At 37.7% G+C, this 14,223-nt stretch overlaps 1 protein-coding gene across 5 annotated transcripts in view; it reads left to right on the forward strand.

Annotated features, from left to right (window-relative positions):
• TBC1D1 (TBC1 domain family member 1) overlaps positions 1-14,223 on the forward strand; it is a 316,594-nt gene that overhangs the window by 15,506 nt on the left and 286,865 nt on the right. For all 5 annotated transcript variants that reach the window (XM_043971867.1, XM_043971868.1, XM_043971866.1 and 2 more), the window contains one exon: positions 11,810-12,331. In XM_043971867.1, the coding sequence (XP_043827802.1) occupies positions 11,915-12,331 (417 nt within the window). In that variant the 5' untranslated portion in view covers positions 11,810-11,914. The remainder of the gene's footprint in view (positions 1-11,809; positions 12,332-14,223) is intronic.

Raw genomic sequence — 14,223 nt, forward strand, 5'->3', positions numbered from 1 at the left:
GGAGATGCACACGCCAAAAAGAAACAGGATTTCTGCCTTCAAGGAGCACATGTACATGTACATACACGCTTACACAAAGGCACACATACACATAAATACAAGATAATATTTTTTGGGCAAAGCTAATTTCTCAAAAAAAAAGCATTCAGGATGTAATGGTGTACTCCTATGTAGTCTACAAGTTTTTGGTTTCTTTCCTTCTTATTCAAGCTTTCTGATTCTTTAAAAAAAATTTTGAGGAGCAGCTAGATGGCGCAGTGGATAGAGCACCAGCCCTGCAATCAGGAGTACTTGAGTTCAAATCCGGCCTCAGACACTTAACACTTACTAGCTGTGTGACCCTGGGCAAGTCACTTAACCCCAATTGCCTCATTAAAAAAAAAAGTGGGTAATCTAAAAAATTTTTTGAAAATTTATTCTGCACCTTAAAAACTCCTCAAAAGTGAGCATTTCCCTTATAAAACAGAACAAGAAAAGGTGATTGCATGACATCATGAATCTCACTTAAAACGTGTATAATAAGATGCCCTGCTTGTCGGTGTCTATTTCTTTTCTCATTTGTGCATTAAAAAATAATTCAGTTGCCCTCTTTTCTTCCTTTTCCTTTTTTTAGGCAGTACTACTGCTGATTTCTTTTTCTCCCTCATAAAAAGAAACAAACAAACCAAACAAACAAAAAATCCCATCCCCAATTGAAAAACAGAAACAAAAACCCTTGTAAGAAATAAGCATTTCCAAGCAAAATAAGCCATGTCCAAAAATGTAAAGTCATTCTGTATTTTGAGTAAATTGCTTCTATCAGGAACCAGGAAGGTTGTTTTTTAATTATATAACCTATAGAAGTATAGGTGGTCATTGAATTGATCAGAGAGTTGTTAAACCTTTTAAAATTAATTTTGTTTACAATGTGGATGTTGTAGAATTTTTTTCTCCTGGTTGTCACTTTACTTTGTATCCATTCATACAATTCTCAGAAACTTTCCCTTTGATTCATTTTTATGTTGCTATCTGATTCCATTACATATGTAATTATTTGTTCTACCATTCTCAATTGATGGGGACTCCCTTTGGTTCCAATTAAAAAAAAACATTTAAAAATACAGTTGCATATAAACACATTTTTTTTTTTGGTGTGGGGCAATGAGAGTTAAGTGACTTGTCCAGGGTCACACAGCTAGTAAGTGTCAAGTGTCTGAGGCTGGATTTGAATTCAGGTCCTCCTGAATCCAGGGCCGGTGTTTTATGTACTATGCCACCTAGCTGCCCTCCACAGTTTTTAACATCCAAACAATTTGGAGTCCCAATTTTCTCTCCCCTCCCTCCCCTCCATCTTCCTTAAGACAGTAAGCAATTTGACATAGGTTATACATGTTCAGTCATGCAAAACACATTACCATATTAGTCATATTATGAAAGAAGATACAGACTCAAAGAAGGAAAACATGAAAAAATACAGAACATGAAAAATAGTATGCTTTGATCTGCATTCAGATACCATTAGTTCTTTCTTTGGAGATGGATAGCATTTTTCATCGTGAGTCCTTTGGAATTGTCTTTGATCATTTTGTTACTGAAAATAGCTAAGTCATTAACAGTTGATCATCATACAGTATCACTTTTACTCTGTACAATGTTCTCCTGATTCTGCTCACTTCACTTTGCATCAATTCATGTGAGCCTTTCAGGTTTGTTTTTTTTTCTGAAATCAGCTTGCTCATCATTCCTTATAGCACAGTAATATTCCATTACAATAATATACCACAACTTGTTCGGCCATTCTCCAATTGATGGATATTCTCTCAATTTCCTCGCCACCAAGAAAAGAGCAGCTATAAATAATTTTGCACAAATAGGTCCCCCTCTTCCTTTTACCTTTTTGGAATATTGCTGGGATATTACTTGATCAAAGGGTATGCTCAGTTTTATAGTCCTTTGGGAAAAGGTTCAAATTGCTCTCCAGAATGGTTGAATCAGTTCACAACTCTACCAACAGTGCATTAGTGTCTCAATTTTCCCATATCTTTTCCAATATTTATCATTTTCCTTTTCTGTCATATTATCCAATTTGATAGGTATGAATGAGGTGGTATCTCAGAGTTGTTTTCATTTGCATTTCTCTAAATCAGTAATGATTTTCATATGACTATAGATAGTTTTGATTCCTTTATCTGAAAGCTGACTGCTTTTATCCTTTGACCATTTATCAATTGGGGAATGACTTAAATTCTTATAAATTTGAATCAGTTCTCTATATATTTGAGAAATAAGGTCTTTATCAGAGACACTTGCTATAAAATTATTTTTCAGCTTTCTGCTTTCCTTTTTGGTTGCATTCGCTTCCAGTATTTTGCTGCAAAAGGAGCTACTGTAAACATTTTTGTGCATATGGTATCTTTTCTTCTTTCTTTTATCTCTTTGGGATATAGGTTTAGTATTGCAGGGTCAGAGAGTATGCACAGTTGAGTGACTTCTTAGGAATAGCTCCAAATTGCTTTTCAGAAGAATTGCACCAGTTCATAGCTCTACCAACATGGCCTCTTCCACAACTGACATTTTCTGCTTTTTGTCATCTTTACCAATTCCAATGAATTGAAATTTCACAGGGTTGCTGTGACTTACATTTTTCTAGTTGTGATTTGTAGCATTTTCCCCTTGGTTTTTGTTTATTTGTTTGTTTTTTGGTGAGGCATTTAGGGTTAAGTGACTTGCCCAGGGTCACACAGCTAGCAAGTGTCAAGCGTCTGAGGCCGGATTTGAACTCAGATACTCTCCACCTAGCTGCCCCCTATTTTCCCCTTTGTTAATAGCTTAGGATTCTTCCTTTGAAAAATGCCTTTTTACATCCTTTTGCCGCTTTACTGGGGAATGGCTGCCATGTATTTGAATGACTTTGTTATATATCTTGGAAATCAGATAATTTATCAGAGATATTTGCTACAAAGTGCTTTCCCCCCTCAGCTGTTTCCTTTCTAATTTTAACTAAAATTGGGGGGGGGGTTGTGCAAAAACTTATAAACTTTAAGTAATCAAAATGATCCATTTTATCTTCTGTGGTCTTTTCTATGCCTTGTTCATCATGAACTCTTACCCTATCTGTAATTAAGATACCTATTTCTTTCCTTCCTTGCTCCTCTAATTTGTTTGTGAGGTAACATTTTATATGTAGGTCATGTATCCATTTGGGAGCTGATTGTGGTACCCTGTGTGAGATGTAGTTCTAAACCCAATTTCTGCCAGGATGCTTTCTAATTTTCCTGTAATTGGACTAGTTGACCAGTAAGTCCTTGCCCAGGATGCTTTGGGTTTATTGAACATTATGCTACTATGTGCGTTTGTTCCTGTTTATTGTGTACCTAATTTGTCTCACTGGTTGACTTTTATCTCTTTACCAGTATCAAATAGTTTTAATGTTTCCTATATATTTATCACACTTCTCACCTATTCCCACCTATTCATTGAAATCATTGAAAGTGATTGTTGATTTAATTGGGAAGATATTGTCAAGTTCTTTATAATTATCTTCTTAAACCCATGTTGCTGTATAATCTGCAATTATTTTCCTGGTGGTATATGTATGTATGTATATACACACACATTTATATATATATATATATATATACACACACACACATATACACATATATGCTTATATACTTACACACATAATAAATACTACAGTACAAGATAACCAAATGTTTCATGAAAATGTTTCCTGTGGCCTTTGGGCATATTATATGATAAAGCCAATTTCCCATACTCTTTTCTTTGCCTTTCCAAGCCATCTTTCCAACTTCTTTTGTTTTTTGTTTTTTGGTTTTTTTGTGGGGCAATGGGGGTTAAGTGACTTGCCCAGGGTCACACAGCTAGTAAGTGTCAAGTGTCTGAGGCCGGATTTGAACTCAGGTCCTCCTGACTCCAGGGCCGGTGCTCTATCCACTGCACCATCTAGCCGCCCCTTCTTTTGGTTTTGATCTTGGAGAGAATGACAAAATTGATATGATAAAGCTCCTCTGAAGGAGGACTTGTTGGTCATTGGACCAAGACTTTACCTTTAGAGTGCCTATGACTAAATTAAAGTTTATAGAAAGCCTAAAAATTGCATAATTCTTAGCACCCTCTGCCCCCTTTTTTTGCCATTCTGTCTCTGGTGCTGCAGACATGGAAGAGGACTGAACAGGACTGGGAGCCATTTGTATTTTTCTTTGTTTCATGGGTTGCCATCGCCAAAGATTTAATCAGATGGCTAACCTTCTGGTAATGAGTCTCTCTGAACTTAGCTAGACCAGTCTTCAGAAAACAGATTCTGTGTTCCCAAGATCACATGCAAAGCTTTTCTAGTATGATAGATCCTCACTGGGTCATCACCACACCACAGGGAAACATCAAAGTAGAACTTTGTGGAAAGACCTCTTGGAGCAGTTTAATAATTTAAAACTATTTTCACAACAAGGAAGTTGAGAGATTCCAGAAACTATCTCAGCTAGAAAAACCTTAATCTCATTGCGAAGCAGAGAGACACGGTCAGTGTCAGGGAATAAACTTACTTGCAAAACGTTATAGGGAAGGATGAGAGGAGATTGTGTCACCTCCCTGGAAAATTGAGGAGAAAACAAGACTGCAAAGATATTGCTATAAAATATAGCTGAGCCAGTGTATAGATGAAAGTAAGAGGCCAACAAACTGACATAACATGGTATAGGTCTGTTGGTATTTCTGTAGTGTTCTAATCTGCATTGATGGTTGAAACAGCATGTTTGGATTCTTAACTGGTGTACAAGGTGAGGAAGTGACAATTGCTCTTAAGATGGTATCAGAAACAGTGACTATTTCTGACCAAATACATATAGAGGAAATCTGGGCCAGAAGGTGGCACAACTTAAGAATAGTTTAGAGATCAATATACAATATTGAAATAAGGGAAGATTTTTTTTAGAAAGGAAAATGATCACACAGTAGGTATTTTTTTCTTTTACTACAAAATGGTTTCCAACATCAATGACTACAAATCCATATCTCACATCTTTAAGATCTTTATGAAAATGGTTATTTATACATATTGTTATTTATTTATATATAGTTATTATAACACAATAACTTATGGTTAGTTATTTATATACAATTATTTTAACAATAACCTCCAGTTAGTTACTATAATAACTTATAGTTAGTTGTTTGCATGTATTGTTATTTTATCTACATATAGTTAGGTATGATATAATAACATAGTTATATAACATAACTTACAGTTAGTTTTTTTTTTTAAGTGAGGCAATTGGGGTTAAGTGACTTGCCCAGGGTCACACAGCTAGCAAGTAAGTGTTAAATGTCTGAGGCCAGATTTGGACTCAGGTACTCCTAACTCCAGGGCTGGTGCTCCATCCATTGTGCCACCTAGCTGCCCCTACATTTAGTTATTTACATATATAGCTAGGTGGCAGCTATATATAGGCAGCTAGGTGGTGCTGTGGATAGAGCACCGGCCCTGGAGTCAGGAGGACCTGAGTTCAAATCCGGCCTCAGACACTTAACACTTACTAGCTGTGTGACCCTGGGCAAGTCACTTAACCCTAATTGCCTCACCAAAAAAAAGAGTATCTCTGAACAAAATGTTTTCACAGAGGATTTTTTTTTTAAGTGAGGCAATTGGGGTTAAGTGACTTGCCCAGGGTCACACAGCTAGTAAGTGTGTGTTAAGTGTCTGAGGCCGGATTTGAACTCAGGTACTCCTGACTCCAGGGCCGGTGCTCTGTCCACTGCGCCATCTAGCTGCCCCTACAGAGGATTTTTATAAGAGATCTTATCTTTAATAATTTAGTAAGGACTCAAAAGTTTGGGAAATATAAAATGCTACTGTACTTATTGGTTGTTAACTTTTTTTTTTAACCATCTGATGTATGTAACAAAATAGAGCCTTAAAGGCTTTACTTAGATAAAGCTAAAATTAAATAAGATTTTTTTTGATGGATGTGATTATGGTGATAACTTTGTTCACTGATCCACTGAGTATTAAAGTCAAATGGGGCATAAAACAGGGAGGTATGTGCTCATGTAACGTTTATGCTAATGAAGATGGCCTATGTAGAACCCAAATAAAAGAAGGTTCTCCTGCTACTGCTGAGACTCTTCAAATGCTCCTATTTGCAAAGAAATTGTCCTAATTTTATCAAACCTTAGAATACCACAAAGTATTCTGTGGGAGAGATTAATTTATCTATCCCCATTGGAAATATGAAGTGCATCAAAACTAGGTATATCCCTTCACTTAACCCCCATTGCCTCACCAAAAAACAAAACAAAACAAAACAAAAAATGGGTATATCCCACACTATGACATGAAGCTGGACATGCAGTTAGTCCATGGATTTCCATCTCTGTATCTGTCTCTTGGACACAGGCGCTGTAGATAGGCAATGAGCTGGGCCCCAAATTGCTTAGGAACAGAGAACTGTGTTGTGCTTGGGACATTCATAGGATTGTAGTATTTAGAGCTTGAAGGGACTATAGGAAACATTTATTCAAACCATCTTGCTTCATGAGTTAAGCAATGGAAGCCTAGATAGGGCAAGTAACTTGCCCAGGGTTATAATGGTAATAAGTAGTGGGCAGGATTCATTTTTATTCACTGCTTTCAGTGAGCCTTAGCCACTTACTGCTACAAAAGTCTGACTCTTTGACACTAATATTTTTCTGATGACCCTAACTGACTATTTATCATGGAACACTAGTCTCAGAAATATCAAAATTATAAGGAACACAAGGGACAATGGGAAGAGACTGGATGGATTTATGTAGCCTGCAGCATGGTACCAATGATGAATATTGCTCATGAAATGTGGCATAAAAATTCTTCATGGATAGTTAGCACCAGAAAGAGAGATGGGTTAGTCATGTTGTAAGAATAAAAGACAATGTGAATGTTGAAGTGATATCACTGAGATAATAAAAGAACCACATAAAGACCTCTAGTGAGCACATTTTGTAGAAAATTTATGGAAAGATACATTTTTAAAAATCACATAGGATGAAAAGACATGTGGAAAGCTGTGATCTGCACTAGGGGAGGAAGTATACATACTTGGGAAACCTGGACTTCATCAAAGTATTTAAGTAATCTATTTGTAGGACCTGTTTGTTATGTTACTTAAGGAGTGGGAAACAGCCTTCAGGTTGAGGTTGGTGGCCACAAATTATACCTGGGTAGAAGAGTGAAGAACAAAGACAAGAACTAGGTTGGTCTTCGGAGAATTGAACTTATGAGACAGAGTTTCTTGACTTAGGATGAGGCTATTATAATATACTAACTGGTCAGGTGAAGGAGAGACAGATTTGTGTATGGGGTATAGAAAGCTGGCCTTGAAAAAAGTAAACCTGGGTTCAAATCCTACTTCTGACACAGACTGGCAATGTGTCCCTGGGTAAGTTACTTAACTTCTCAATACCCCCAGGCAGCTCTGTTAGCCTATAAAAGTGCTTATTATCATTGATAGAGAAAATTCCTCACTTAAAGCTACCTTAAATGGTGAAATTAGAGACATAGTTTAAAACAAAACGAAACAAAAGGCACAAAGTGTTTCTGTATTTGTTTCATGTACATAGATCTTATTTTCCCAAGGAGACTATAAGCTTCTTATATATTTCATCGCCTAACCAAGTGCTGGGTATATGGTGGGCATGCTCTAATAGTGTTCAATTCAGTCCCAGAAATACAGTTTTGATTCCTTCATATACATACATAGATACATACACATACACATATTCATATATGGTAACTTCAAGTACCTACCGTGTATGTGGGTGATAAAAACTGCTTTAGTCACTAGATAAGAATCAATTGAAATTATACCTAAATGGCCCACGTGTGTTGCATCTAAGATGCTGCTAAGTACTTGAAAATGTTTGGTTTTCTTTAGCAAGCTGGATAGTTCTCTATTTATTGTTTATGCTGTTAATCTGCCTTAAACTTTTTTTCAAAGATGAAGAAAAAGTAAACTTCAGCCCAGTTGGAATGGTTATAAATCCTGAATTAGTAGAATTATAAGTGTTTTTGCTTTCCGCTAAGAGGTACTGACAGCTCTATTTCCATTGATGCTATAAATCCTTCGTGGATTTCTTTACAATTTAAAAATCTGTCTCTTAAAACTAAGGTTGTATGTATTGATATAACTGTTAAAAAGGTGCAAACTTGAGTACTTATTTCACTTGCAAATTGGTTTGCCCTCAATGGCTGAATTGATTAAATTTGATAGTTATAGTTGTGTGGCATAGGCCTACTTGGATATCTGATTAGATTACACAAAGATTAAAAGTAGTTTTTTTTGTTTTTTTTTTTTTTTAGTAAGGCAATTGGGGTTAAGTGACTTGCCCAGGGTCACACAGCTAGTTAAGTATTAAGTGTCTGAGACTGGATTTGAACTCAGGTACTCATGACTCCAGGGCCGGTGCTCTATCCACTGCGCCATCTAGCTGCCCCAAAAGTAGTTTTATTGTGCCTGTTACTATCATGTTTAAAACCATGCTATCTACAATACTTGCTAGAATTTTAACATTTGTTGAATGGAACTTATATTGAATTGCTTAAGTTCTTAAGGAGGGATAGGGAGGAAGGATGAGAATTTGGAACACAAAGTTTTTGTTTTTGTTTTTGTGGGGCAATGGGGATTAAGTGACTTGCCCAGGGTCACACAGCCAGTAAGTGTCCAGTGTCTGAGGCTGGATTTGAACTCAGGTCCTCATGAATCCAGGGCTGGTGCTTTATCCACTACGCCACTTTGCTGCCCCGGAAGACAAAGTTTTAAAAATCAATGTCCTGTGTGACCCTGAGCAAGTCACTTAACCCTCATTGCCCCACCAAAAAAAACCAGTCACAATTTGTTTTTACGTGTAAGGTGGGGAAAAATCCTAAATAAACAAGCAAACAAACAAACAAATAAATAAATGGATGGATGGATAAATAAATAGATGAAAAGATGAATAAATAAATGAATGAATGTATAAATGAATGAATGAATAAATAAATGAGCATTTGTTGAATGGATGAATTATTTAATCAATATCCTTTTTAAAAAATTGTTTTAAAACAAACAAAAATCTATTTTCCTCTTTCTCTCATCTCCTCCCTCCCATTAAAAACAACCAAACAAACCCCCCAAACCAAAAATGAAATCTTTGTAACTAATATGGATAGTCCAACAAAACAGATTCTTTCGTTGGCCACATCCAAAAAATATCTGTCTCAGTCTGTACCTGAAGTGTATCACCTCATGTAAGGAACATGTTTCATCATTGCATTAATATCCTTTGTAATAATCATAGGACATTCCTCTTCCCCAATCTTGGGATTAGCAGCTGTCAACAGATAAAACTTTGAAATAGTTTCAGTTACAGAAGTGAAAACTGAGCCAGATATTTCATGGGTCTTGTCATCTACAATAATAAAAAAATACCGCTTTTAAATGAGAATTGGATGTGTTTGAAAAGAACTTTTTAAAATCTCCAGGAGTCCAATGCCCAAATGTAAAAGAAAACAATTATGTTTTCATGAAGTATATCAGAGATCTAAATTGAATATGTTTTTGTTTTGGTTTGGTTTTGTGGGGCAATGAGGGTTAAGTGACTTGCCCAGGGTCACACAGCTAGTAAGTGTCTCAATCCAGGTCTTGTGCTTTATCCACTGTGCCACCTAGCTGCCCCCTTCTAAATTGAATATGGATGTTTTCATAAAACTTTTAATGAAAAGGCAACCTGAAATGTAGTCTAACTTCTCCATCAACATTCTCCTCTGCTGCCTCATCTCTGTGTGGAGGTGGCCCCAGGTTCTCCATATCATGCCAGTGGAGTGCAAGCTTGGGCATTTTCTAAGAAACTGAAAGGGCTTTGAGTACAGGCCTGGTGAAGAATTGAATGTCTTTTGTTTGAGGACCAGCCAAATTAAGTTTGGAAAGGATTGGTGCCAGGATGGCTGCCAAGGAATGCATTTAGCCCTAGCAACTCTTGAAGATTATCTGCTAAGTTGTTTTTAATCAGTTAGTCAGTCAACAAACATTTATTAAGTCTATGTGCCAAGTACTGTGTTAAGCTGGGGATGCAAATGTGAAAAAGAACGTCCTTGCCCTCAAGGAGCTTATAGTCTATTGGAGAAATACAACATACAAAATGAGGCTGAAAAGGAGTTTGGGGGAAAAGGTACCCAGCACAGGGGCATGGTGGAAAAATCCAGAGAAGTCCCAAAACCTTCGAGCCAGAAGAGATGGCTTTCTTGGGCCCACTTCTTAAATGCAGGATTTGGAATTCATGACTGCTCTCATCAACTGGAGGGACAGAAAGTTACTGATGTGGTGTGAGTACCAAGGAGTAATGAAGTATGATATAGTTGTGTTATTGAAATAGTGACATATTTATACACACTATATGTATGCCTACACCTATGTACATATATGCAAATATAAAACAGTCACATGTGTGTATGTGTATATATACATATATATGTACACAGATTATAACAAGAAAAATAGCCACTAGAACTATATTCTAAATCCAAATTTCAGAGAAATTGAAATTTGAATGCATATCTTTTGAGAAAAATAGAGATTGGGGCACCTAGATGGTGCAGTGGATAGATCACTGGCCCTGGACTCAGGAGGACTTGAGTTCAAATCCAGCCTCAGACACTTGACACTTACTAGCTGTGTGGCCCTGGGCAAGTCACTTAACCCCAGTTGCCTCACCAAAAGAGAGAATGAGAGAAAGAGAGAGAGAGAGAGAGAGAGAGAGAGAGAGAGAGAGAGAGAGAGAGATTTCAGAGGGTTCTTTATGTGCATAAGGGCCCAAAATCATCAGTCACCTGTTTCCTTAGGCAAATGATGTCTCAAAACTAGTTTATTAATTCTTAGATAAAACAATATTTTCTCAGCAGATAATTTTTTCATTTAGGATCATAAATATATTGAGTTTGGCTGCCTTAAATTTTTATTTTTGGACATATAGCTTAGGTAGGTGGCAAAGGGAATAGAGTGCAGAACTTGGACTGAGGAAGACCCAAGTTTAGGTCCTACTCTAACACTTACTAGCCATGTGACCTTGGGCCTAATCTCTTTGTGCCTTAGTTTCCTCATCTGTAAAATGAAGTGGTTGAAGTTGGTGGCTTCTGAGATCTCTTCTACATCCACACCTATGATCCTGTGAATTAAAGACTTTCAGGCAAATCGTGAGATTATTTTTACTATTATGTTTGCCTTTGGTGGTGAATTCTGCGTTAGCATCTTTATAATGCTCTTCTCTAGTGATGTTTTTATAACCTTGTTGTTCAATCATTCAGCCATGTCTGCCTGATTCTATGTGACCCTATTTAGTGTTTTCTTGGCAAAGATACTAGAGTGGTTTGCCATTTTCTTCTCCATTGTACCCCATTTTATAGCTGAGGAACTGAGGCAAATAGGAGATGAATGACTTACCCAGGGCCACAGCAAGTATCTGAGGCTGGATTTGAACTCAGATGTTCCTGACTCCAGGCTTGATGTTCTATCTGCTGTACCACCCAGACAATTAGCATAGATTTTTATATCTGTGTTACAGTTTTGGAGAGCCATTTATTCTGAGACTGACTTAGTCCAATACTTAACTCTTCTTGAACTGGGGTTTTCTTTAGATTAAAGTAGGAGGTTCTATTGGAAAAGGAAATGGCAAACCACTCCAGTATCTTTGCCGAGAAAACCTCAAATGGGGTTGCAAAGAGTCAAACACAACTGGAAAATGACTGAATGAAACAAGGAAGTTCTAAATGATTAAATTGTCATTATCTCTTTCTTTTCAGAGTTCTGTGTCAGAAGTAAAAGATTTACTAAAAAAGAAAAAAAAAGATTGCTTCATCTGAAGTAAAAAAACCAGTGGTGACTGCTCAGTCCAAGACTTTTTTAAGATGGAACCCATAACATTTACAGCCAAGAAATATGCATTTCCTAGTGAGATCTCAGTGGACTTCAGTCTTCAGCTAGTGGGCTCTTTGCCTGTACATTCTCTGACAACCATGCCCATGTTGCCTTGGGTAGTAGCAGAGGTCCGAAGACTCAGTATGCAGTCCTCCAAAAAGGAGCCTTCTGTCACTCAAATCCGGCTCTGTGTCTCTCCTGCCTGCCTGAAGTGTGAACCCGACCCAGGGAAGAGTCAGCAATGGGATCCACTCATCTGTTCCAGCATTTTCGAATATAAGCCCCAGCAGGTCCACAAACTGATTCATAATAGCCATGATCCAAGTTACTTTGCTTGTTTGATTAAGGAAAATGCAGCAAGCCGGCAGAGTATCTGCTATGTTTTCAAGGCCGATGATCAAACTAAAGTAAGTGGAGGTGGAGGGAGGTCTTGCAATTGGGTTTGTTGTGTGGGGATCTCAGAAACTATCTTTAAGGATAAGGATATGGCTGAAAATAAGGATGCCACCCATTTACACATGTATGATTATTTTGGTAGTTTGGACATTTGCATTGTTGTCTCCAATGTCTTGTTTACAAAAGAATATAATTTTATGAGTTTGAACCTTTTTAGCTACCACACGGAGAAACCTCTCCTAATGGTAAAGAGCTCTCCTCTATTTCTTGGGCTGTTTGGACGGTAGTTGGTAGGACTGTGAATTGGGGTTGGTGTTCAGACCTAGCAGTTGGCCTGGTGTTCAGTCTATCCCCTGTTGTTGTTCATCCTTTGTTTTTCAAAGAGAACCAGTGATATCACAGGGTGATGTCTGGACTTTCAAATGAATTGGATTTAAGTGAGGTGGACTTGCACAGAGCAGTTGGCCTCATTCTCTCTTCCAGAGTCACTGAAGTCCAGTGGCAAGACAAAAGTCAGGATGGCTAGTGATTGTCCCCTGTAGGTGAAGAAAGCAGGGTAGAGAAATTTGTCAGCTGAGTCAGGGCTTGACCAGCTGTGCCAATGGAAGGGGATACTGGGGAATCAGGTTTGGCTAAGGTCCTGAGGTGGCCCAACATGTCAATTTGAGTGTTAATTGGGGCTGGGGAATTTTAACTCTGTTATTTAGGCATGCTTTTCTTTGTGGCATCTGAACACAGGAGAAGCCTTAGGTTGATGCTTTTCATACCTGTTAGCCATGTAATCTTGGAAAGATTGCTTCTACTCTCAAGGAGAGGCAAAAGAAGAAGAGATGATGGAGAAGGAGGAGGCATTTAAGAGCTTGGCAAAACAGGAATGAGAGAGGAGGGGAAGATAGGGATTGAGAGGAGAAATAGATAGAGGAAAGAGTAGAAAATAAATAAAAAGAGGAAATAAATAGAGGAAAGTGGGGGAGGTGGCATAGGTGGAAGGGTCGGTGGTCTGATGAGCTCTGGCTGCTTATCATACTGTTGGTCTTTCCACGTCTGCCTCACTCCTCCAAACCCTGTGTATAACTTCTCTTTTCTTCTCCATTACTGCATTGCCATGTGTCTGCCCTTTGGATGCCAGGTTTGCTTCATGTAGTCTGCTGTCTCATCTTTGGAACCGATACTGAAACCCAATCCAAGGACATGACATTGTCACTGTTCTATGTGCAGCATGAAGTAGGAAGGGGAGAGAAGAAAAGGAAGGATTTATTAAGCACCTACTATGTGCCAAGAATGTGTTCAGTGCTTTACAAATATTATTTTATTTGATTCCTTGCAACAGCCCTGGGAAAGAGGTGCTATTATTATTTCCATTTTATAGTTGAGGAAACTGAGATAGGTAGAGGTTAAGTGACTTGCCCAGGGTCCAATGGCTAATAAGTATCTGAGGCCAGATTTGAACTTAGGTCTTCCTCACTCCAGGCCCATGGCCCTATCCATTACTCAACCCAGTGGCATCAAAAGAAATAATAACTGAAACTAATAGATGAGATTTATATAGAATTTAAAAGTTTACAACATGCTTTACATATATTATCTCATTTGAGTTCTATCACAAGCCAATGACTTAGGTACTTTACATATTATTAGATATAGATGAAGGAGGTCAAGCGACTTGCTTACGGTCACATAACTTTTAAAGTTGAAGGCAGAATTAGAACCCAGGGTTTGGTGACACTAAGTTTGACATCTCAGTCTCTGAGTTGTCACTTGAGTACTGAACTCAGAATCAATAGTCCTGGCTACAACCCTATGAAATGGGCTAACTACTCCTGGCCCCATAGGGTTTTTCTTTTTCTTTTTCTTTTTCATTTCTTTTTTTTTTTGCAGGGCGAGGGTTAAGTGATTTGCCCAG

Source organism: Dromiciops gliroides, chromosome 6 (assembly GCF_019393635.1).
Source record: "Dromiciops gliroides isolate mDroGli1 chromosome 6, mDroGli1.pri, whole genome shotgun sequence".
NCBI classification, from domain to species: Eukaryota; Metazoa; Chordata; class Mammalia; order Microbiotheria; family Microbiotheriidae; genus Dromiciops; species Dromiciops gliroides.